At 40.3% G+C, this 26138-nt stretch overlaps 1 protein-coding gene across 1 annotated transcript; it reads right to left on the bottom strand.

The window, feature by feature from the left end:
* AKAP8L (A-kinase anchoring protein 8 like) lies at positions 1-26138 on the bottom strand. The gene is made up of 14 exons (XM_063120456.1): positions 26017-26138; positions 19762-19794; positions 15775-15832; positions 15592-15655; positions 12180-12639; positions 11564-11681; positions 11365-11408; positions 9378-9432; positions 8210-8318; positions 6799-6940; positions 5462-5567; positions 4742-4872; positions 3643-3738; positions 1-1212 (listed from the first exon to the last, which is right to left on the bottom strand). Exons 2-14 carry the CDS (start codon positions 19789-19791, stop codon positions 871-873), a joined length of 1755 nt encoding a protein of 584 aa, XP_062976526.1. The 5' UTR covers positions 19792-19794; positions 26017-26138; the 3' UTR covers positions 1-870.

Genomic DNA, 26138 nt, shown 5'->3' with positions numbered 1-26138 from the left:
TGCATTGAAGGGAATATTTAATATTTCTGTAACACCTTCATCAGTAGATTTCATATGCGCTCCTACAGCCTTTCTTTACAGAATAGCATTCTAAGGCAAGCAGGGTCAATGACATCCCCTAAGCAACATCAGGACAAACCCCAAATAGAGCAATGCTGATTTTAAGAAGGGGCCAGGATGTATTTATCCCTCTTTGAGGCTTTGTGCACATCCACCATTTTACTGCTTCTTCCAGAAACCCTCACGCATAGGTACGTCCTAACATACTGTTTTTATCTCCAATCACTGGAAGCAATCACTCTTAAATAAAAGCACTGCAAAACTATTGTGCTGACCCCCAAGTATTACCTTTGTATATTAAAAGTAAAAAGAAAGAATAGAAGAATGCTACAGTTGCATGGAAGTTACTCCAATTGTGCAGAATTTTAAACCCAGAATTCTGCTACTCACATTTCCAGTCAAGGCTAGCTAGGGAACGAAAAACATTTTCAACTATATACAAAATTAAAGGGAAGGAGAATCTTAGAGGACATTTACCCCCCACCCCAAGTTGTAGCATAGTACAAGCTAATTAACAAAGTTTGGGTTTAAGTATTTACTCCCCAAAAAAAGAAAAAAGAAAGGTATTTTTCCTAGTACAAAGCCACTTAAAAATTGTACTGCACAAAACCTAGCTAATACAACGAAGATTTGGTTAAAAAAAGCTATTTCCAAAAACACTTTACAGATAAAGGCTTTTAAGTGCTGTAACTAGGTGAAAGTGTAGTCAATGAGAATCAAAAGCCGCGTGCCATGTAGTGTCACAAATACAGTTATGGTTTTAAAAGTTTTAATGTAGAGTCTCAAAATGCTTCAACTTTCTTTGCAAGTTCACTCATCAGGTGGTTCCATCTCCTCTGAAGGTGCAGTTCCTCTTCTTTCTTCTTCTTCATCTTCATGTTCTTGCTCCTGCTCAGCAGCAACGGCTTCCTTGGATGCATTCAAGTTCCACTCTTCCGTTTGGTCTGGTGGTTCCTCTCCTCCTTCATCACCTTTGTTTTCTGCACTACCTTCTTCAACTGGATTTTCCTCAGCCAGATTGTCACCACTTGTAGTTTTCTCTTCAGTCTGGTTTCCTTCACCTGCTCCTTCCTCCATATTACTACTTGTTCCTGCCTCACCTTCCTCATGTTCCTCTTTCTCTTCAGGATCATCTGTGAAGGGATTCTCACCCTGCAAGACAAAACAGAACCACATGGCACCTAGTATGAGGTGCTTCTTTTGTCAGACATTAACCATGCCTCACATTGTAAATAATTGTATTCTATGCAAATAAATAGATTTCCAAGCAAGTTTAAATTGATGGAATGGGCCCAGTACACGGAAAAAAGAAAAAGAAAAAGACAAGGTATGGAGTACTGTACCAAACGAGTTGCTTGCTTGTTTTAAACTACAAAGCCTGAAGAAAAACAGCCACAATACTACACAGGACATTTCCCATTCCTATTTTTTCACCAGTAGAAATAATAACGCCTCAAATTCAAGTAAAAGTAGGTTGATCATGTTTAGGAACAATTGAATTCCACCCAAAAAGTGGCCTGACAATGTTTTGTAATAAGGTTTTGAGAAAAAGGAAAATGTACTCTTCATTAACAATCTTTTTTAAAAAATTATCCCACTCTCAAAGGCAAACACATATCATTTTACTGAGAGTGTTTCAAGACACTACAATTTAAAAAAACTGTGACTGTTCATTTTGGAGCTAGAGGTTGAGTAGGATAACTAGAAGTTAAGAAACTATCAAAAAGCACAAAATGACACAGACTTTCTATTAAATTTGGAAAGCAAATTTCTGCATTCTCTCAAGATTAAACTCTCTCAATTGCTGTTGGCTGTAAAGTCTTCAAAGAGTAAAGCCATGGTTTGCCCAATGTAAGGACTGACTGTGGTCTCTTCCCCTTTATTTGCAGTTTCCTAAAGACATTCCAGATATCAATGGTTTGTGGTACTTTCCCATATCTTTGTAGGAACTTCTAAAATTAGTGGGGAACAGTTTGGAGTTATCAGGTCCCTGGGGAAAGTGCAGGCTGGAGATCCTCCAGCTGGCAATTTCGCTGGAGAGCCTGCTTCATTCCACCCAGGCTTTCCCAGCTACGAGCTGACTTTGCTCCTCTCTTGCGTTTCCCATGTGGGGAATGAGTTGACTCAGTCCCTTTCTGATAGAAAAGTGAAGGGGATTGAAGCAGCTTTGCTCCTCCATGGTTAGAGGCCTGACATCAGTGTGTGTAGGCTTTCCACAGCCGATGAAATCCTTGTGCACCAAAGCATCTCTGCCCAAGGCACCAGGTCCTTCCATATGACACCTTGTTTGGAGCAGCTTTGCTTGCCTTGAGCTTTCCCCCAATGGGGAGGATGTGGAGAATGCAAAGAACTCAGCACATCACTCCCATTCCCAATTGGGAGGACAAGCAATGCACTAAGCGGAATCCCTGCTATTATCTTCAGTCACCAGTTGGAGATAGTGAGGATTCTTCTCCCCACTAGCCTTCAGGGGCAAGGGCCTGCAGAGGGGGCAGGCCTTGAGGAGGGAACCCAAGACCTTGTGGGCTGGGTGGGGAACCTCTGTGGGCCGGAAGTTCCCCATACCCGTTCTAAAACGTGTTGAAACTTTTCAAGCATGGGACTGAGAAGAAGAAAATTGCTGTATTGCTTCACTTCTTCCTGGAATAAAGTGTGTATGGTGGATTGGCACTAGTTTTTCCAACCTGTTTCAGCTGAACAATCATGCTGCATGCTCTGTGGCCCTTCACTGGTGTAAATCTTTGGGAGAGTTGCTGCTAAATTCAGCAAGCAATAGTAGAGTATGGGGAAGAGAATAGGACACAAACAGTAGAATCCAACGTGGTGCACTACTACTGGCGGCCAGCACTGCTGATCCCACATGTGCAGCCCCTACCACAGGTGGTGGCAATGTAGCACTTCTGATGGGGGCAAGCCCCCAAACAACCAGAAACACAAGTTTCTGTAAGGGGCGAGTTGCGCCTTCCAGAAATTTGCATTTCTGGTTGTTTGCGGGGTTGCCCCCATCAGAAGTGCTACATTGCCACTGGTGGAAGGGGCCAGCCATGTGTGCTGGCTGCCAGTGGTAGGGCACCGTTAGATCATACAAAAACAAAGCAAACATAGAGAAAAATAGAAAAAGAGGTAAGGTACACAGAAATAGGGTGCAAAGAGAATAGAGCATTGTGGGGTGCAGAGAGAACTGTGGGGTAAGGAAAGATGTAGTAACGAAGAATGGAAGTACAGAGCAACCTTAATAGTGCAGAGAAGAAAAAGAAATGCAAATGCAAAGAACCCTGTGGATGGGGAAGCACAAAGAGAGGGGTTGCAGTGTGAAACAAAGAAAGGGAGTAAACAAGAAACTGAGGATTTAGGAAGTAGGGTTAACAGAAATACAGAGACAATGATTTACAGTGGTGCACAGAAAGAAATGGGGGTTCAATGTAACATGTATTAAAAACAGTTACTATTGCAACAAAAATACATTCCATGGTTAACACAGTAATGCAACCTTTTTTGAGTTAGTAAAAATGTAAGAGTGGCCCTCAGATAGATTGGAGTTATGCACTCCTAGTATAGGTGCAGAAAGATATGGATGTTTACCTTCAGATACCGCTCCAATTTCTTGCTGATAAGCTTATTGTTAAGAATGCTTCTTGCAACTACTAATGATGATTTCTTGGACTGTTCCATCATAGCCTAGGAGACAAAAAAAAGAAATCATGTTCTATACAAAATTTATTTATATTTTATTATTTCTCTTACACTTGAAAAAGGCTGATATCAAGAGCATTTCCAAAATAAAGATAACTTCACAAATTTAGTTTATGAACTATCCAGTGTTGTCTTCTTTGATTAAGCAGTTGAGTCAGTTTGGGCCACTGGGTATCTTGGAAGATAGCAATACAGCGGAGATTAGAAAAACCTTTCACGTCATACTTCTTGGTTGTACCAAGATGCAATCTAAAGCAAGAGAGGGAAGCTGAAAGGGAAATCAGCTAATTTTCTGATCTGTCAAGCATTGGAACCTATCCTTTAGTACTCTGCATTGTTAACATCCAACCAGATAAGCATCTAAGGGCAAATTCATGCTTGATGAGGCAGTTCCATTTGTGACAAGTATACCACACATCTCCCAGTAAAGACTGGGAAACACAAAAACACATATGCTGAGTGGTGACCACTGGAACAGTTCCCTATAAGTGTTCACCATATATATCCCTTTCACAAATTAGCTTTGTCAGCAAACACATCTGCCCCATACACTTAAATGTTTTGTTTTTTGTTTTTAAGCTTCAGGGTACTGAATTTCGACAAAACTGAATGGTAAACAAAGACTAAATTATAAACAAATGTAGTTTAGTAGACATTTTACAAAACCAAAATTGACAAGAGATTAGAGTGCATTAACAACCAAAGAACTGCAAAAATTATGAGATGCCATTATTGGCTATATTACTGCCCTGGGAGTAGTAATACTGAGAAATGGGATAGAAATCTTTTAAATATATAAGTACAACAGCCTCTTAGCAAGCTGTCTTTAAATTATTTTATACAACAACAAACAAAATACCAATATGCATATTATACAATCCAATTGTTTTAACATGCATTTGCTGTTAGGTAGTTCAACCATTTAGTGATCATTCAACCCTGCCACTGTGTTGGTTTGGTTAATAGTCAGTTCAGCAAATACACTTACTCTGCGGTTGTGATTATGATCAAGTGACTTCAGATGTTTCTGGATAATTCCATACTGCATTGGGATGAAGAGGTCACAGGCAACACAGTGAGCAGCCTCCACTTTTTTTACAAAATGCTCCATGCCTATGTCTGATGAAAGGTAAAAAAGTCCACATATTACACTCTGTAGTAGAGTATGCACTACCTCATAGTTACCAAGGACTTGACCATCTAAGGGGACTGGGAACATAGCAGTTTGCTTAAGCTTCCCGCAATACCAGCCAATAACCTGGCTGCAAGTATATTGATGAAATAGAATAGTAAGTATTCTAGTAATGGAAAGCCATTGACACAAGGCAAGAATACAGGAGAGCAAGACAGTAGGTTTCAATCCCCCAGGGGCAGTAGGGTAAAGATTCTCCCCTGTACCAAATAAATACCTTCTGAAAATGAATTTCTATTCTATAGAATATTACATGACTGTTTGTGCACACATACACCACGAAGATTTAGTAATACAATGCTGTGACTATCCCAAGGGGACAAGAAAGATCAATCAATTCTCTTATCAGTTAGTAACACAGACAATTTAGGGGAATCGTTCTCATTTGGCATTTACTATTACATATTTCTTCATGAGCACCAAATGTTTTACCCAAGAAAACCAGAACATGTATCACTTCATAACTGAACTTTGAACACAGCTTCAAATCTGCACCACTGGGATGTTAATACATACCCTGGGTAAGATCTTGGTCTTTGTATATCTGTTGTATAACTGCGTTAATATCTTCAATTGCTTTACGGCGTTCTTCTGTCTTTTTTGTTTTGTTAGCAACATATTCCTGCGTTGTAGAAAAGCTTATGAACACTCACTGTGACACTGGTGAAGTTCAAAATACAGAACATGCTATGATTACCCCACTAAGTTCTGCCCTCCCCTCCTACTTTTCTCTAGCCCGCCCGATGTATTTTCATTTCTCAGATTTTTTTTTAGCAGTTCCAGTTCTTCCTAAGCATTAAAAAGCAAGAGCTAAGATTGGGGTACCCAATCTGATGCCCATGGAAGGCAGACATGCTTCAAGGTGAAGCACTGGATTTCAGTGCCATCTATACTTCCAAGAATGTCACTGGCATTGAGAAAATGAAAATTGTGAGTAGCTGCAACCCAGCACTTCATTTTGAAGTGTGCCCAATAGCCCAGGGAAAAAAAGGAAGCTGAGGATGGTAGGGAGAATCCTGGAACACTAGAGGGGAGGTGTTCTGGATGTGCTGGGTAAGTTTTGCCTTTTAGGGGAAAAGTGTGGTATGTGTGTTAGCTTGTTCGGTTTTGGTGTAACGTGTTTTGCCTCGTTGTATGTCTTTGCTGACATATGTGTGTGTTTTGTCTAGGTTTTTTGTGTGGCTGCATGTGTTGCCTCAGTGTATGTTTTTTCTGAGCACCACCTGTTTGGCTTCTGTTAAATGGATATTCTGTTATGCTTTGTGGGAGCAAAAATGTGATTTAGCAGTTTGGGCTCAGACTCCACTTGTGCCTTGTACTCAGTTTCTTGGCCAAGTAATTTGTCTCTAAGCATCATCAGTTTATCTTCTGTGAAACGGGTATTGGAGCAGAAAACTGCGTTCAAAAGAGTGGTTTTGTATTTTAAAACTCAGATCCCACTTCTGCTTTGTACTTAGGTTTTTGGACAAGTTACTTTTCTTTTCGCCTCACCAGTATACATTCTGGAAATGGGTATTTTACAGCAACTGTTATGGGAATGGGCAACCTCCACCCCCACCAATGGCAGCAATTGTGAGAGCAGCCATGACACACTCAAAATTCTGGTCCAAAATGATTAGCTCATGGGATAGAACTGTGGCAGGCTGAAAAATATAAGTAAGGGTGAAGTAGAACTCTGAGGTGTGGACGCTGGTCTGACTATTTTTATCAATATTTATCCCCAAAATGTCCTTTTTTGGCCCAATCAAAATACTTTATAACTCAGTGACACAAAGAGATTGGAAAATATAAAAAGATCCCCATATAGCTCTGTATGCTAATTTCTTAAGGAAAATACAAGAGGAAAAACCCACCTGAAGGAAATCAGCTGTCTGCTGGGGCAGCTTGGTCCCAACAAATGTAAAGTGCTCCTTGTGAAATTTGCTCTCCAAATGATTGGTCATCTCATCCTCATAGAAAGTGCGATATTTGCACAATGAACATACAAACTGAATCCTGTTAAGGCACATCAAATAAAATAGAAACTTCAGTACAAATGATTGCTGCTTCTTGGACAGACGAGAACTTCCACTTTATGTAGTCAAATTGATATATATGTTTTACTGTAGCACAAGCGGAGCTAGCATATACTATGTGTGTTTTATTTGAAGTCTTATTCCCAGTTTAATCTTTGTAAGTCACCTATCCTCAAAGCACTAGTGTAAAGCCCATGTCACCATGGGTGCTAGCATTTCTGCTCCTTTCTCATTTTTTTTGCCCTTCAGTCCCCTCACCAAAGAGGGGCTCCTAAATAATGCAAATGTGGTTCATGCTTAGTGAATCCCCACTCCGAAATTTGTATGCATCACAGCCCCACCCCCTCCTTCACACGTCCAAAATGGTCACCTTCATCCCGTTCCCCCACCCCAGTGGCAACAACAGCCTAACTGCAACACAGTTATTGGCCGACTAAGGCTGTCTGTCATCACACTGTTGGAGGGGCTGCCCTGCCTGTTTGGCGCTAAGGAAACTAATTGCTATTAACACTCGAGCTTTGACATTTTTTGAACTTTCAACATTTTCTGCATGTCTACCCTGTTCAAGCTTCAGTTTAAAAACAAAAATGAGCAAAATTTGTCTTGTAGAAGCCTTACACTATTTTTATTTATTTATTTATTACATCTCTATACCGCCCAATAGCCGGAGCTTTCTGGGAGGTTCACAAAAATTAAAACCATTCAAAGTATAAAACAACAGTATAAAAACATAATATAAAATACAATATAAAAGCTCAACCAGATGGAAACAGCAGCAATGCAAAATTACAAATTTAAAACACCATGTTAAAATGTATTTATAGATTGTTAAAATGTTGGGAGAATAAAAAGGTCTTCACCTGGCGTCTACCATATTCTTATATAGATGGTTGGTGAACTATTGGAGCCATCCATCCTCCAACCTTTAAATCCCTCATTCTAGCCCCCAAACTACACAGGATTCCAGTCAGGAAGTCAGCAGAGATGCAGAGAGTTGGAAGGACACTGATTATTTTATTTTTTAAAGGATGGCTTGCTTTCTTCAATTAACACTTGCCTGTTTAAGTTGTACTTTCAAGAGTTTATAAAAGTCAAACTTTTACCAGTTTGCCAAGAGTTAATAATGTTATTTTACATACTAAGACATATAAATATAATGAATTATACTTGAAACCCCAAAATACATCACATTATCCCAAACCAGGTCAGATACTAGTATACTCTCAAGTCTTCTGGAGAAGAGGCTTACCTTTCCACCATCCGATCACGATATCTTTTTTTTTGCCTCTCCTGAGTTTTCTTACCAGCTTGCAATTTGCGCTTGATCTGACTGATCTCTTCTTGAATTGTCAGAGCTCCTACATATGAAAAAAATAAGTCTACTTTTAAATGACACTTACTGATGGGCCCCATCGAAGTCAATTGTCCTAGATGAGATTGCCCAGGTTCCCAACCTTATCTCCTTGAACAGAACAAGTGTAATTCACACACAATGACACAGTTTCCTGGAGTCCAATCAAAGCTGGAAGCAAAACCACAACTTCAAAGTTTTCGCAGTTTTAAAGTGATTATAAGTGATTATAAGTGTTTATAAGGTTTGTTGGAAAAAAATGTATGATCTATACAAAACATAGGGGCTGTTCTCACATAAAGGCAAGCAAATTGTTGATTAAGCATTGTCAGGTCATAGGTTGGCTTTGGGTTGTTTAACCCACAAAAAACACATAATGTCCTGGTTCGCATATCACGAAGTAACCTATGATCAGGCCAATTGGAGAGCATATATTCAAAGCAGCAGCAGCATGCAACCTGGAAAATTTTGGGTTAATTAGTTAACACATGATTTGCTAGTTGGAACAAATTCTTCATACAGGAAAGAAAAAAATAAGTTTCCTTCACAGATAAGTGGAGAGTACTACATATTAATTAGGAATCAGTCCTCATGGTTATGAGTGAAGGGCAAAGCCAAAGTTAGAGTTTTAGATTCACTTTGGGCTTGATTCTATTAATTCAGAATAATTTCATTGTCTCTAAGTGATGTTCCTGTGTATTCTGGAGGCACAGAACTGCATTGATACTGGGAATTACTAGCTCAAAGCAGTTATATCCCACCTCAAAAAAAGAAAATAAAGTAGTCTGGGGTATTTAATAGCTACCATTCTATCAATATAATTCACAAGTCTGCTAACTTTGTAACTAAAAGTATTTTGATTAATGTAAATTTAACTAATTAAGTACTCAAGATACATATTTTCATAGAAAATAGTAGTTAGGTCAGTTCCTAACCAGCATGTAAATACTAGAGACTTGGTATTTATTAAAGACTTATAAAATGGCTCCAGTAATAGACATCTAGTATAATATTCCATACAAAGTTCTTCCTATGAGCTACTTAACACATGCACATTTAGACTTGCCTTTCTCAGAGTCTCCTTTTCTTTCTTCATCTTCACCGCCTTCCCCTTCTCCCTCCTAAAATATAATTAAGGACACTAAAGCATAGAAGTGCATTTGCTGATAGTCAAGGTCACTGCACATGTGGAAGCGAGCTTTTACATCAAATAATCAGAGTGAACACTAAAAACGTTTTGTAATATCGATGCTTCAAAATTTATTAGTGTCAAGCACTAAGGAACCTTTAAAAATTGTAAGCATTACAATTACAAACTGAAAACTGGCACTAACTCTAAATTTAGATAGGGATAAAATAAGTGTATGCAATTTAACTCTGCATTGAAACATGATTTTACTCCGTTCTATATAAAACATAATCTATGCCCTCTTGTTAGATGGAGGGAGCTCTTAGATGGAAGGAGACATCTTATGGTAGGATTGTTCCCAATAATCTGCTCAGGGCTAAAGTGAGCACTAACACAAATGGCTAATGCTGGGTTACTGACCCCACTCATCAACATTGCTTTAAATGCTCCTTTTACTTTTCATACTTCATATGAATCAAACCCTTGTACAATGTAAAGCTACTGTCACCAATCATTCAGTCAGTGCTCCCCTTTGCCATGTATTCTGAGTACACTGCAGTCTTCACTGTATTCTTACTCTTTGATTGCTCAAATCAGCTATTAGGTTCAAGAGCTGTGGGTTATACGCAACGCTATCAGCATCAAGATCCTTTTCACCTGGATCAATAATACTTCACCAGTTGAATCAATAAAAAGGCAATTGCCATTATTTTATGTACTTCCTTCAACATCTACAAAGCATTAAAATGTTCTTTGAGCCACAGTAAACCAGCCCCTTTCCTTTTTTAATTCTTTATTAATTCTTTAACAATTTAGGGAGTAATCTGATGCCCCCTAGAAATGCAGTGTGGGATGGAGCAAGAAGGTGAAGAGCGCCTCCACACTGATCCTACTCTGCGTAGGATTCTTATCAGCCTCCAAGTTCGGAGGCTGAGGGAAATCACAATAGGATTGTGCCCTTAATTCATTAGTCTTACAAGAATTACTACCAACTATGTAATACATTAAAATAATTCTTTTTAAGGCAATGTATTTTGTAACGGATTCATACCTTAAATTTGTTCAATAAACTGGAAATTCAGCATAGTTCTCACACCAGTTACCCTATTTCTTCGATTCTAAGACGCACTTTTTTCCCATATACACATCTCTAAAAATGGGGTGCATCTTTGAATCGCGGGTGTGTCTTAGGTTTTTTCTCCTGTTGGTGATACTGAAATTAGTGTGCGTCTTACAATCGATGACGTCTTACAATCGAAGAAATATGGTATATCCTTTCAGAGCCAGAGATACCATGAAGCATAGCAAGGAAGTTGTCTCTGGCTGCATATTTTGAGAGCCATTAAAGCAAGTGTAGTCAACACTCTGTGACCACATTTGGAAATTTGATGAACTGTCCTGAATACAACCATAAAAAGGCTGCCATGGGTGGGGCAGGACAAGTGGTCTGCCCAGAGGCATTCACAGAAAATTAAGGTGGCATAAACTAGAGGCTCCCACTTTGCTTTGAAGCAATGTAGCTGCTAGTAAGAAATATATATTTGAAATAAAAATTGGGAGGAGTAGGGTGTTTCAGTGAGCATCAAGGAAGGTGTCTGGGAACACATTGGTGCCCATGGGCTCTACATTGCCTATCTCTGCATTCAAGGCTAACAAATTTCCAACAACTTAAGTTATTATACTTTTTACTATCGTGAGGGGTTCAGAATGTGCCTGTGTTTACCTCTGGAGACAATTTTGTCCTTTAAACATTCCTTCATATCTAATCATGCTAGCCTTTTTTCTTTGACCAAAAGAAAAAAAAAGAACAACATGTAGTTTCTCCTTACACAGGATTAGCACTGCAGGGCTTTCTAACCCTTGTTTCTTATATTAATAATCAATGGACTATAAATCTTTGTAATAAGACTAAATTCAGACTCACATTTTTAGAACCCTTCTCAGCAGCTTCTCCTTCAGGCCCGTCTTCTGAAAAGAGGAGCATATCAAATGACTACGCATAATACAAAATGACTAAAATAATTAGTGAAAAATATTGTTTTAACATTGACAAAGCAAAGATGCAGTGAAAGGAAGGCAGGACTACCTCTCAGACTACGTAGACTTCAGTAGCCGGCTCTTACCATTATCAGAGTCTGAGTTGTCAGAGCCATCAGTTTTTGCTGTCTTGCTGTCAGGCTCATCAGAACTGTTAGCCTGTTTCCGCTTATTAGCAGTTGGTTCATTCTTAATTCTTTTTTTCTGTGGATAGAAAGACAAAGCTATTTTCAACCACGCACAATTTGAAAGACTTTTCATCATCAACCAACTAATGTACATTCAACCAAATTTTAAGTTCTCAACACTCAATTAAACAACAGTTACAGAAATGCTCCCCTAAGTCATGATCTAATTCATACAAAACTTCCGAGCCAATCTCAGATTGTATTTCCTAGATATCACTAAAATTCAGTGGTTAATCTCCTTGATAGTAAGGCAATTTACTGGATATACTATGAGACTTTCCTACAACAACTTAAAAACAATGTATAATAATAATAATAATAATAATGATGATGATGATGATGATGATAATGATGCAAATGTCAGAGACGGAAAAGAAAATTGTTTCCCATAATAAAGTGTTGTAAATTACAAAGCAGACTCCTTTTTGCTCGGTTTTAGGCAGTGTCTCTCACTGGACAGTACCCTTTAAAAGGGGGCAGAAAACAGGTAGAAGAAGATTGTATAGGTACTTACTTTAAAATCTGCGTCCCACATTTTCCAGTTTCTCCTCATTCGTTGTTTCATACCGCCGCCTCCAAAGCGCATGTTGCCAGAGAAACCTCGCATTCCCTGGAACATGTTGTATTCAGGAAATAGTTTATGGGAGAAAAGGGATGGGGGCCTATTGGGGCCATGGCCCCGTCCTCCCATTGGCATTGGCGGTTCATTCCACTGTCCGCCCATGCGCCCAGAATATGCAGATGCCATGGGTCTGTTATTTCGCCCATCTCTGGCCCAGTTTTGACCCCGGTGGCCAAAGTTGTCACGTGCTCTGTTGTGGTACTGGTCCCTGCGGCTCCCATAGGAGTTGTCATAGTGACCTTCATAGGCATTGTCGGTGTCATGTTCAGCCTCACTGTAATCGTAGCCGGATCTGTACAGATCACGGTCATTCAGTGAAGCCCTTGAGTCATAGGACTCATATGTATCATACCTGAAAGAATTGCACAGCAAGCAAGGAATCTAGTAAGTAGCATGTAGAGCACCACATGTAAGAGTCTGCCAACATATGGCAGTAATGTAAAAACAGGTTACATTAAAAACATCAACCACCACCTCAGAACTGTTTTAGATCCAGTGAAGTCAAAACAAAGCTCAGCTAATGTTTAACTCAACATGAGAGATTTTACCTTTATCACTGAGAAAGGGCACAGGGTAGATCATCAGTATAAGAGCTACATGGAACAAGAATTCTGTTTAGCCTCAGCCAATCACAGAAAGAGTACAGCATTCTGATCAGACTGAATAACATGTCTTCAATTTGGAGGCTACAAATTCTTAAGTTTTGCCTTTTACTGGTTCACACAGCAGTCCCTTCAGGTATTCATCTATACTAGACAGATGAAGTTCCTGGGTGCAACTTTACAATTATTCCAAGATGGAAAAAGAAAGTTGTTTTAAGACGAAAACAAGCAGTGATTATTAGCTATGTAATAAGATATGCTTCACAAAAGACATTTTCCCTGCAATTACTTCTTTGCAGGAAAAACATGTGAGCAAACCTAACAATCCCATCTTCTATGTCCACTATAATGAGTGGCTGAGACAAACAGGTTAACTTGATTTCCCCCCCTATAAAACACAGCTTTGTACCGGCACAATTTTATAAGAATGATCCAAAAGCTGCAGAGGAACTTTAGGTTTAAGCTATACACATTGGGCAAGTTCACATGATCAGACAGCTCACCATGGCTTATTTAAGCCATTATAGGTTGTGGCACGTACCAGCGGTCATTTAGAATATTCGAGTCTGGATTGTGGCTTGTGTCATCTAAACCCAAGGATTGTGGGTTATATGAGAGTTGAACAACCCTTGCAGAACCCAAGAACAGGCCATGGGGTCTGCAAGAGTTGTTTAAACATCACATAATCCATATTTCCTGGGTCTGGATGACACACTGTACCTGGAATATTCAGTATGGCACCCATGAGTGCTATGGCTTAGCTGGGGTGATCGTGTGAACCCAGTCATTGTCATATTAAAGTGTCTGCATCTTAATAAGCATATAGACTCTGTGATGGAGATAACACAAAGGCTAGAGTCCACATTATTCTGGATAGCATGTTGCTTTGACTGCTGTGGCAGACCAAAACAAAGCAATGCTGCACTTAAGAAACTAGCACTGGACACAAGTGCACAAATCAACAGTCATGCTTTGTATCAAGGATCTGAAAGCAAGGACATGGAAAGGAAACAATGGCTGAGGAGGAGACTTTAAAAGCTAACTCAGAACAGGAAATATCATTCTAAAAAGCATCAGGGCAAGCTCTATTACTCCACCTACCAGCCTCACAATCCTCATGCCAATTTATAGCATACTACAACCCTCATTGCTGTGACTGTGCCTTCTGTGTTTTCTAAGATAGAAATCCATTTCAGCATTCTGCTACTTGCTCATCTGGGCTCATTACATTTAATTCAAGAGAAAGTGAGTAAGTGTTGGGTTAATATCCTCTTAGTATGATTAAACTAAAACTTGAGAGATAAATTTTTATTCAGAAATAAATCTCTCTGTCTTCAAAGTGTGCAGAGGGTTGCAGCTTTAGCCATGTTTGATAACTTGGATCAGCATCTGCCATGTGGAGGAGATTAAACTTTATACTTCAAAACTCTTCCAGCACATGAGAACTGAAGTCTAAAAGCAGAAAGACTCTTTCCTTTAAACTGTCACATAACTGTCTGCAACAATCTCCTTTCTCTAGACACTGAATGAATGCAAAGGGCAAATACACTACACACCAAAAATTGATACAAAGTAAACCCATGAGGATTTCTGTAGTCTCCTATATCTTCTATTTTTATGATAGTAATATAAGTTAATAAATAACACAATATGGTTAGATAACTATTGAGTTGGGGGTATTTTTTTAATGCCCTGCAATACTGCAAGCTACTTTAGAAATTAGTATATGAGCAGTGTCAACACAACAGGAAAGCAATATAGAGTGTTCCATCTCATTTAGCACTACAGTGCTTTCACTCCCCTAAGCTGTGTGAAATTAAGCAAAAGGCTTGAATATAGATCATGAAGCTCTTCTTAAGTATAAAGGTCTCCAAGAAGAAATGAAACATACATCCTACTGATACCTAACTATTTTTCACCTAACCTCTAGAAATAAACCTACAGAACAATTTACTGTCAACCCATAAAACTGTAAATATAGCCATTGTAAAATGTAAAGTATGAAGTGTCTGAATCAATGTTTTTAAAACCCTTAAACTTTAGATTTAAATGTGAAGTAGGCCGTTCTTCTAGTGTTTTTATTGACATCTTTATAGTACCATGTAGTCAGTTTGCCAGCAAAAAAGCACTATTACTTTATCAATTTAAATGTGTGCTTCCTTGCATGTGAAAAATAGTTTAAGTGACTTATTAATGACTTTTGGGGATGATAGATACACTAAGTTTCTATACAATTCCCTCTTTACCTTTTTCTGTTTCAGTTGCTGGGGCAAATCCAAAGAAACGTAAGCTATGGTGACCAGCTAAACACATGTCCCATTAATTTCAATGGGACTTGGTAGTGCACTCTCTGGATAGGTTTTCACAAGCTATACAGCATTCCTAAAACCCACACTTATTTCAGAACAGTATAATTCACAAATGATCTACTACAGTATTTCCTTGCTCTAAGTCATATGCAAGCACCTTATTTTCAAAGCTCAAGCAGAAGAAATACAACTTAGCCAATTCTAGTTTTCCACTAACAGTTCCCTGTAAGCAAGAGTATAGATACGAAGCAAAGAGTAATTCTATTAGTCAGACAATAAAGGGCACAGCTATTAGGCAACAGCACAATATTTGATCAACACACCTTTCAGAAACAGAAACTGGCCTGGTCTATGACTATTACTGAACCTTTTCACCTTTGTCTCTACACTCACCTGTCTCCACCTGAGCCATAATGTCCTCCTTGCATCGTGTCAGTTTCTAGATGAGATACCATATCTAAGCGATGGTTAAATTTTGACATTACATCATCAGCACTGGTGCCAGTGGATGCGTTATAGTTCATGTCTGTATCTGAATTAGGCATTTCCCAAGAGTTTGAAGTGGCCATACCATACCCATAATTGCCAGAGTTATCCTGACTGTATCCATATCCATAACTATAGTCCTCGTAACCTGAAATGAAAAGCAGTCACTGAGTTTTCCATTAAGCGTAGATTGCTATACATGAGCATCGAATGCAAGACTGTTGGCACCAAGAATACTCTCACTGTTCAGGATACAGTATCTGTGACTAACAGTAAAATTTTGGGGATAAGCATTTTCTGTTCCCCCTGACAATGTAAATTTAAGGACTAAACTCCCTTATCTATGTAGCAACAGCATATAGCAGATTTTCTGCTAAAGCCAACTTCATTTTTAGCCAATACAGAACAAGCAACAACAATAAGTACTACCTCCAAATACAGTGCCCCCAGCCATGAAGCAGTGTAGGCCAATATTAGGACAATATTAGGACAATACCATAGGGGGCAAAAACAGAAATAGCACATTTAATAATGCCTTGAGGTCTATCTAGATTATCAGACAGGACTGTGATAGCAGTCTGCATGGCCAGTACATATTGAAGTTTAAACTCTTGGCAGCCTTTCCTCTCTTCAAGAGTAGGGGACCTATTAAAATGGGTCCACAGATCTGTAGAGTGCAGAAATGACTTGGGAAGTTGATATGATCATGCCCAACCACCCTCTCCTCTGAGGAGAGCTCAGGCAGCTCTTCAGTAAGCAGCTGAGCTGAAGGCAATGAAGCAAGAGAGAAGACTGCCAGAACACAGGTGGAAGAAAATTCATGCAGAATCTGACCAAACACAACTTAAGAGCTCATTATGGAATCTATTTTGTAGCAGTGTTAGTGATAAAGAGGGAGTTCTTTTCCATCACTACTGAATCTTCTCAGCGTCACCCAGCAAAACTTTTCTAAATGGTATGCAACCTGCTGCAACTTGGGCCAGGGAAAGATGTGATAGAACCCTTGGTAGCATGCTACGATAGGTCTGCGAGACACCTTGACCATAAGGTTGGTCACATCCATCAGAACTAGGACTCTACATTTAATGCAGTCCCATCAGTAGAGGCACCCAGGGCCTGAACTGAAGCCTGAGGATGCTCAGCCAAGTCCAGTAGACCACCTGTGCGTTTGAGCCTTGCCCAGTATGGCTTATTACATCTAATGGAGCCAATGTGGTACAGTGGTTAGATTACTGGACTGGGTCTCAGGTAGCCCAAGTTCTAGTCCCCACTTGGTCAAGAAGTTCACTGGATGACCATGGGGCAATCTACCTCACAGGGTTGTTGTGAGGATAAAATGCAGAGGAGGATTATGTACATTTCCTTGGAGAAAAGGTGGGATATAAATGTAACAAACAAATAATATGGAGGGGATGTCAGTCTGAGTCCAGGAGGTTGTAAATTCCTCCTTAAGGGAGGGGTTGATCCCAGCCCCTTTAAAGGATGCAGTATTTTAGCCATTCCTGAAGAAGCCTAGCCTGGCCACACAAGTTATTAGTAACTCTCCCTTTCTGGGCAAAGTGCTTAAGTGGGTGGTTGCCAGCCAACTTCAGACACTCTTGAATAAAAGTTATTATCTAGAATCATAGAATCGCAGAGTTGGAAGGGGCCTATAAGGCCATCGAGTCCAACCCCCTGCTCACTGCAGGAATCCACCCTAAAGCATCCCTGACAGATGGTTGTCCAGCTGCCTCTTGAATATAGAGTAATATAGAATTTGAATAGATCCATTTCAACTGGGCTTCAAGCCTGGTTCTGGAATGAGAGCTGCCTTGGTCACCCTGTGGGCTATTTGCCAAAGGAGGGACAAGGGGGAGTACAACCCTGTAGAATTTCTCAGCGGCTTTTGATATCATCAACCATAGTATCCTTTTGGATAAGATATCTGGGCTGGATGTTGGAGGTACTGCACTGCAGTGGTTCCGTTCCTACTTGTTTGGCTAATTCCAGAAGGTGCTGCTGAAGCAATACCCTCTGTCCCTAGACAGATATGCTATTAGGTTCCTCAGGGCTCTATTTAATCCCCCAGTCTGTTCAACATATACATAGTAGACTAAGGTGTCACCAACATGTGGATGACACCCAGCTCTCACTGACTCTCCTTTTCATTAAATCTAGATGAGACAAGAGTTGTTCTGAATCAATGCCTGGGTGTGGTGAGGGCAATAAACTGAGACTTCATCCACATATGCGGGTGGTTCACCTGCTTGGCTGAGTGATGTTCAATCTGTTCCAAAAGTGTTTGTACTTCCCCTAAAGTAGTGGTGGGAAACCTCAGGAGGTTGCCATCTCCCATGAGCTCCACTCTGCAGGGCACCGTGGATTTTTTTAAAAAATAGCTACTCCCAAAATAGGACAGTGAGACAGTTGATGGACCAGCCAATATATTGCAGCAGTGCTTCATGATCTGTAATGGCTTCCGGTACATTTCTGGGCCGTTATTAACTTTTAAAACCCTAACTACTTGTGACCTGCTTATATGAAGGGTTGTCTCTTCCCATATATACCTGTATTGATTCAAAGATCATTTTCAGAGGCCCTTCTCCAAAAGTCCCTACAAAATGAAATGAGAGGCTACTAAGAAAAAGGACTTTTTAATGGTGGCATGCCAGTTATGGAATGCCCTCCCCAGAGAAGCTCGCCTGGTGCCTACATTGTGGTTTTTCTGGCATCAGATGAAGACCTTTTCATCCTCCCAGGGTTTTAGTCCTTTAATGTTAAAAACTGTCAATGTATTTTTAGATCTTTGCACTGCTGTTGGCTTTTACTTTGCTTTTACTTTTTTGTTTTATTCCATTGTTTTAAAAGCTTGAGGTTTTTATATTGTGCTATTGCACTTTATGTTTTAATCTTTTTTGTGAGCCACCCAAAGAGCTTTGGTTATTGAGCAGTATAGAAATATAATAACCAGGTATGTTAAATAATTATATTATCATGTGTTTGGTGTCAAAATTCTGACCGGAGCTCAGAGGACTGATTTACCTCTCTTCAGGAAGTGGGGAAACATTCCAGGGCAGGCATTCGGAACCTCCCGCACTCTGTAGTTATACACTGACATAACAAACACCTGAACTGGCAGAAGCCCAAGGATAACCTCCCAAGTCATTTTCAAAATGCAAGGTGCCATATTTCAGTTTAATACAACACTAAAACCAAGGAACTAAAGCTTACAAGTAAGGAAAGGCAAATTCATCACAACCAGTAAAATAAGTTATTAAAGCTAGCAGTTTGGGACACCCAGTCACTGGACTGCAGAATACTCTGCATTATTTCTGAAATTCAATTTCATTTGGAACTATTTATAACCACCTAAACAAATGCAGACCTGGATCAGCAACATGCCTTCCACATGATTTACATACTCCATTGTTTTTGTACTGACTCTCAAAGTTGTACAGGAACATATGATATGCAATCCATATCATATCACTTCATATTAAAAGTCAGTGCTATCCTATGCATGTTTACTTGAAAGTAAGTCCCACTCTGTCCCATAGGACTTACTCCCATGTGTGCACTGGATTGCAGTCTAAGAGTGAATTCTTATGAAACAATGATAAGAGTCCATGGTGCTTTGTTCCTCTTTATACATTTGGAGAATAGCTAGGCAAGCAAGCAGAATTTGGTTTTGATCCTATGCACACTTTCTTGAAAGTAAGTTGCACTGAAGTAATTAAGACACTTCTGAGTAAAATGCATACGATTAGATTCTTACTATTACTTGTTAAAGCCATCTTATAGATAGCATGTAGGAAGTGGTAAGTGATAAACTGTTTTCCACATTCAATATGCAGATTATCAAAGATCAGTCATACATAAACATTTGCAGTAGTGTTACTGTCAGACAGAAGCAATTATTGCAACATAAATCTAGACCTAAACAATGCGGAAAGGGTGCATAAGTAGCAGAAGCAGATATTAGATGAGAAAATACACTGAACCTGTGAAAAATGTCATATTTCAGAATTACTTTCTGGTTACATAAATTTGATTTACTGGTGTGTCTATTATCACTTCGTTAATATTTATGGTACTTGCCTCTATTTGTGCCTGAATTCCAGTTCCCATAACCTAGAAAGAAGATACCAAACTGATGTCAATACCTGTGTTATAAGGGTATTCTAGATATAGCCAAAACAAAATATTATTCAGCAGTATCATTAAACAGGCCTTAGATGAGTATCCATTGAACAATAGCTAAATCAGGAGATAAATCACAACAAAAAACTCACATGATATCAGAATGTTATACTTCTTTAAGATATACAGGGGGGAAAGGCTAACTACACTGTTCATAGTCTAAATCACAGGCTACAATATTATGTAATCCTCTTCTGGGATGTATCAATCATTGCTCTTGACGTTAGTCTAACCTGGAGGTTACAAATAAATAGTTTGCACATAATGACTACCCAGAGTATGGATAGCTTATAGGTTGTCGTTGAATTGTGGGTTGTCATTGGCTCAGTTCGGACAACACATTAGTCAACGCAGTGTGAAAACTCCACTCAACGGTTGCATTTTTATGAGGTACTTTCCCACACAACGTGTTCTAAGTCCACTGTTATGTGAATGTGGGCTACTGTGGAGTTCGGTAAAATCCATCACAATGTTTGATTGACAGTTCCTCCACCCTCTCTCCTCCCCCGGTTCTCCTGATGGTATCCCATCAGCCATTGCTGGAAAAAAAATCCCAGCAGCTCTCCTAGAGTGGCACTCACTTTTTTCACCGTTCTTGCCAGGGAACTCTGTACCAAGTGGGAAAACTCAATGCAACGGAAAACTCAACAGAACCTGCCGCACAACACAGAACACAATGGTTGTGCAGGAACTCTCCTCTACGCAGCATGGATATTCTGCGTGGAGTGTTTTCCGAAAAAACCTTCAACATTAGGTGGATGTTTCCTGCTAAACACTGTTTCTCAACGGTGGTGTAAAAACTCCACCATGTAGTTCTAAAACCACCGTTGACTAACGTGTTGTCCAAACTGAGCCATTATGTGTGAACGCTGTGTTATGGTTTAACTATGGGTTGTTAACTACAAACAACCCAGGAAGAGAACCCATGGTTTGTTATTGGGTTGTGAACTGTGGGTTTAGAGATCAGGAGCAAGTCATAGGATCACCTGCTCCCTTTCACTCCCCTCTCATATAGGAATTCCACCACCACCTCATCCATTTATTTTGTGTATAAATGTTGCTAATCTAGTTGAGGGAGCTCTTAAATGTGGCTTCTTAGGAGCATCCATTACTAGGGTTACCACTAGCTACACATAACACTGAACAGTAGTAGAGGGGGATAATGGGGAATACTAATAAGGTTGAGGGGCAATTCAATCATTCACATCTTCCCTATAAACCACAGCTATATATTACACTATATTGACCCTAAAAACGGCAATAACTACTAAGTAGAGAAGTAAAATTTCTGGATATTTTGAAGCCATGGGAAAAAATAGAATTTTTGAGGTGAAATGGGAATAAACAAACAGATTTTACTGCTGTAAATGCAAAATGCTTCATTCATAGCATAGCTAGTATACAAAATTGTACTATTTGGCACATTTATGAAATTTACAGAATAAATTTATGCATATTTGTTAAGAAGTAAAGTCTACACAGTTTAGTAGAGCTTGCTGCAGAGGACTGCAGCATCAAAAGTATAGATGCCTTAGTTTTGTACAAAAAAAATGCAAATATACTCAATATTAGAGAATGGAGGTGAGAGACAGTGCTGCAAACTGCTACACCCTATGCTAACTAAGTGCATATATCTCAGTTTTTAGCATCTGAGAAACGGGGGGGGGGGGGGGACATTGAAAACTGAAGCCACAAAATTTATAGTAAACAAAACTAAGTGTATTATTTGGATAGAAACAGTCTCAGTATTAATACATTTTTTTTATTTGAGTATGGTATATGTCTACTACACACACAGAAATTATCATTCTCTAGTTTCCATCTGGGTTCAAGTGCGATTTTGTGACAGAAATCGCCTTGGTAGATGACCTACAGAGGACACTAGACAAGGGAGTGCGCCCCTACTGATTCTGCTAGATGTCTCAGCAGCATTTGACACCATTGACCATTGTATCCTTCTAGGACATCTGTAGGATAGGAAACTTAGGGGACACCATTTTACACTCCTATTTGGCTGAGCATTCCCAAAAGGTGGTGCTATGGATGTACTGCTCAATACCTTGGCTTTTTGTCTGTGGGGTTCCTCAGAGCTATATTTTGCGGTCTATGAATTTTTAACATCTACACAAGGCCACTGGAGGAGGTAATCCAGAGTTTTGGGTTTGGACTTCATAGAGATGTAAAATTTCCCCCAAAAATTGAAGCCATGGGAAAAACATTTTTTCCTGAAAAAAAATGAAAAATAAGCAATAGCTATTTTTTGAGTGCTCTTTACAGATCTAAAGTCACTTTGATGCTTTAAGATAATCTTCGCCAAACTGGTGCCCTTCAGATACTTTGGCAGCTCCCATCAGCCTCAAGCAGCATGGCCAATGGTCAGTAATGCTGGGCATTGTAGCAAAAACATCCAGAGAGCATCAGGTTGGAGAGGGCTGCTTTAGAACTATAAAGCAGCATTCCTTATTTTATTAATAACTTAGTTCCCTCATAAAATAATCATATTTTAAAACTTTTAAGAGTAAACTCAGTTAATAACAGTAAGTTCTAAAGGAAAAAGTCATAACCCAAAGTTGTCAAATTTTTCAGAAAAAACAAAAATGGTCCTCGGAAAACAATGGGTTCCCCCCACACACTCAAATTTTCCCCGAGCCTTCACATCCCTACCTGATACCCAGCACATCCTCTCATTTGCAACTGATGCCAAGGATGCTGCATAAATCCTAAAGCAGTGCCTAGGGGTGAACAAAGCGAGGCGCAATCTAGACAAGAAACATAGGAAGCTGCCTTATTATTATTATTATTTATTTATATAGCACCATCAATGTACATGGTGCTGTACAGAGTAAAACAGTAAATAGCAAGACTCTGCTGCATAGGCTTACAATCTTATACTGTGTCAGACCATTGGTCCATCTAGCCCAGTATTGTTGACAGCAGCTCTCCAGGGTTTCAGACAGGACTCTTTCCTAGCCCTACCTGGAGATGCTGGGGATTGAACAATGGACCTTCTGCATGAGCAGATGCTCTACCACTAAACTATAGCCCCTTGCCCTAATTTGGGATTGTAAATACAAACTGTTCTGGATGAGAATGTGGACAAGACACTCACAACAGTTTAACCAACAATATACCCTCTTAATCCTTGCCCATCAAGGTAATTTGAGCTAATCGAGGGGGGTTGACTGGGTGGTCCAGGAAGTGGTAAATGTACCATTGTGTGAGGGAGCAGTGCCTACTGATCTAGAAAAGGTAATGTTGCAACCACTCTTGAAAAAGCTCCCCCTAGACTCGGAGATTTATATCAACTGTTGCCCAGTCACAAATACCCCATTTCTGGGCAAGATGCTCGAGAGTGCACATGTTCTTGGAGGAATCGGATTACCTAGATACATTCCAGTTTGGGTTCCGGCTGGCATATGGGACAGAATTAGCCTTGGTTGTCCTGTAGGAAAGCTTTATCAGAAGAGCAACAAAGGAAAGATGACCTTGTGACCCTTAAATCTTTCAGCAGGTTTTGATATCTTTGACCATGGCATCATCTCATCTTGGACCAGATCTATGGATTGAGTTGGGGGCACTGTTTTACAGTGGTTCCACTTCTATCTACAAGGTAGGGTACAGAGAATAGCACCTCAGCCACCTGACAATTCTGTTGTGAGATGCCGCAAGTTAGCATTTTGGTCCCAATGCTACTTGACATCTATATAAGGGATGGGGAACCTCCAGCCCACAGGACTAACCCAGCCCACTGAAGTTCCCCATCTCTCCCATGAAGGCTTAAACTCCCTCCACAGACACTGTCACCAACTCAATAGTTCTAAACTATTCAGAAAATAATTACAAATTTACTGAATTTACTTTTAACAGTTTAAAAATATAATGATAATTTTAGGAGTCAACTAAGTTATCCATAAAATAAAGAAGGCTGCTTCCCCAACCTGATGCCCTTTGGATATTTTAGACTACAGTGCCCAGCATTCCTGATCATTGGGCATGCTGCCTGAGGTTAATGGGAGCTGAAGTCCAAAATATCTGGAGGGCATCAGGTTGGAGAAAGTTGTCTTAAAGCAATTTTAGATTTGTAAAGAGCATTACAATAGTAAGTTTTGCTTATTTGTCCATTTTCCCAAAATTTCCACTTTTTCAAACACAACACACACACACACAGAGGAAAAAACCCATTTCCTCCCATTCTTGGCCTCAAAATTTCTGGAAATTTTACATCTCTAGCCCTTACTCTACTTTTTTGAAATGAAATGTTATTGTATCTACCACTAAAATGAGCCAAGTCCCCCAACTAGCATTCAACAGCCACAAGGAACAGGGCATCACAATGGGCAATCTGCTATAGCGAAAGCTGGGTACTCTCAGAAAACAGGGGTCCTCTGAAGCCTAACACACAGTCTTGCTACCAGAGATTAGAAACACATCAATTCTGAACAACTTGACTAATATATTACTGCAATATAAAGTAGACCATGCAGGGAATTGCTGAGTGCCCAGATAAAACAAGACTGAAACAGCTTTACTAGATAAACTTTACAGATATTGTGAGAGATGGAAATTAGTTGACACTGAATAAAATTTTGAATATTCTTTATGTGAAAATAAAATCCAAAACAGGTCAATTACCATTCACACTCTAGTTTCCACTTCTCATCAATACTGAGTTTAACTTCTGAAGGAGATGCCGGGCCTCAAGCCTACCTACAACTTGCACTCTTTGATTGAAAAGCATTACTTGTATGAGGATGGTTGCTGTTACTCAGCAGTACTCTGATCATGCTCACATAAAAGATACAGTTTTTACATTCCAATATCAAGACCTCACTCAAATACCTGAAGGTTAAAGTATAACTGGGGTTTGGGTTAGAAAAATATTGTCCATGGTTTCTCAGAGCACATGCAGAGTAAATGGCATACACAGGATTGTGATGCACAGGCCTCTTCTCTACCTGAGGAAGAATTTGTATTATTTTAAAGTGCACCTGAGCAACTCAAGAGATTGAACAAATTGCTTTCTTTGAGACTTTTAGATGAGGAGGCTGAGCAGTCAGTGAAGCTGATCTTCAGCATACTCTATTATGCTTTGGGGCACAGGCACTAGACTCTTAAGACTCCATACAAGTCTAACATCTGTAGTCTGGCAACCACACTGACAACAAAAAGGATACTTCATTATTATTTTTTGCAGAAGATTTGGCTGAACACATGCACAACCATGGGGTTATAGAAGCAAATGCTGACACAGTATGTATGCAGAAACAGGTAGCATTCCAGGAGAACACAATGGTCACACACATTCCCTCCATCCTGCTTTAAAAACCTAGCAGAACAAGGTGTCAAATATAAGCGTTTGAGATCCGAACATAGGCAACTGGGGTATGTGCACCAGAGCCATCTTTCTCCTGGCTGTTAATAGACACATTATAGGAAACTCCTCCTTGGCAGATACCCATTCTAAATCCCAAAAAAGGTACAGGGTGGTGGATGGGATTTAAGGGAGGGAAAACGACGGCAATTATTCCAAGGGAAACCACTGATCTGACACGGGGAGATTTTTATTTTTATTTTTTTGCGCTACCTTCGCACACCCACTTGTATTATAACTGCTCACAGAAAACCAAGCAGTGGGGGTGCGCGTGTGCAAGCGACAGACAGGCAAAGACACCCGCCCCCGCCCCCTCCCTTGCTCTGAGGCGGCAAGCGCAGAGGAGCAATGCCGACATCCAGCCCCCTTGATTCCGTTCACGGAATGGGGGGCGGGGGCGGGGGGCACTCTAGCTTGCTCGCTAACTTAGGCACGGGGGAGCGGAGGGGGGAGGAGGGAGAGACCAGGGCGGCGCATCGTGCCTGCATTGTCCGAAGACCCACAAGGCGCCCCCGCCCCCGCCCCCGCGCAGCTCGTCTGGTGGTAGAGAAGCGCAAAGGCCGCTCAACAAGCGCTTCAGCACCGAACCATGGACGGGAGAGAGAGGGTCGCGGCGACACAGCCGTCCCCGGGAAAGAAGGGAGGGCGACGCTGCTGACCCCACCCCCTGGGATATTGACATGAGCTGGGCCTGGCCCTTCCTTCAACCCACTCTCGGGAGAGGAGCGGGCCATCCCTCACGCTCGAGACGCCCGTCCTTTTCTCTTCCACACGATGCTCACCTGAATAGCTCATGATGGCGGCGGCGGCGGCGACAGTTGCTGAACACCCCAACCCCGCTCCTCACACCCGTTACCTCCTGCGCCAGACGGCAACGGTAGCTTGCTAAACCCGCCTCCCGACA

The sequence above is a fragment of the Elgaria multicarinata genome, chromosome 3 (assembly GCF_023053635.1).
Source record: "Elgaria multicarinata webbii isolate HBS135686 ecotype San Diego chromosome 3, rElgMul1.1.pri, whole genome shotgun sequence".
NCBI classification, from domain to species: Eukaryota; Metazoa; Chordata; class Lepidosauria; order Squamata; family Anguidae; genus Elgaria; species Elgaria multicarinata.
This window is presented reverse-complemented; position numbering and strand designations above follow the sequence as displayed.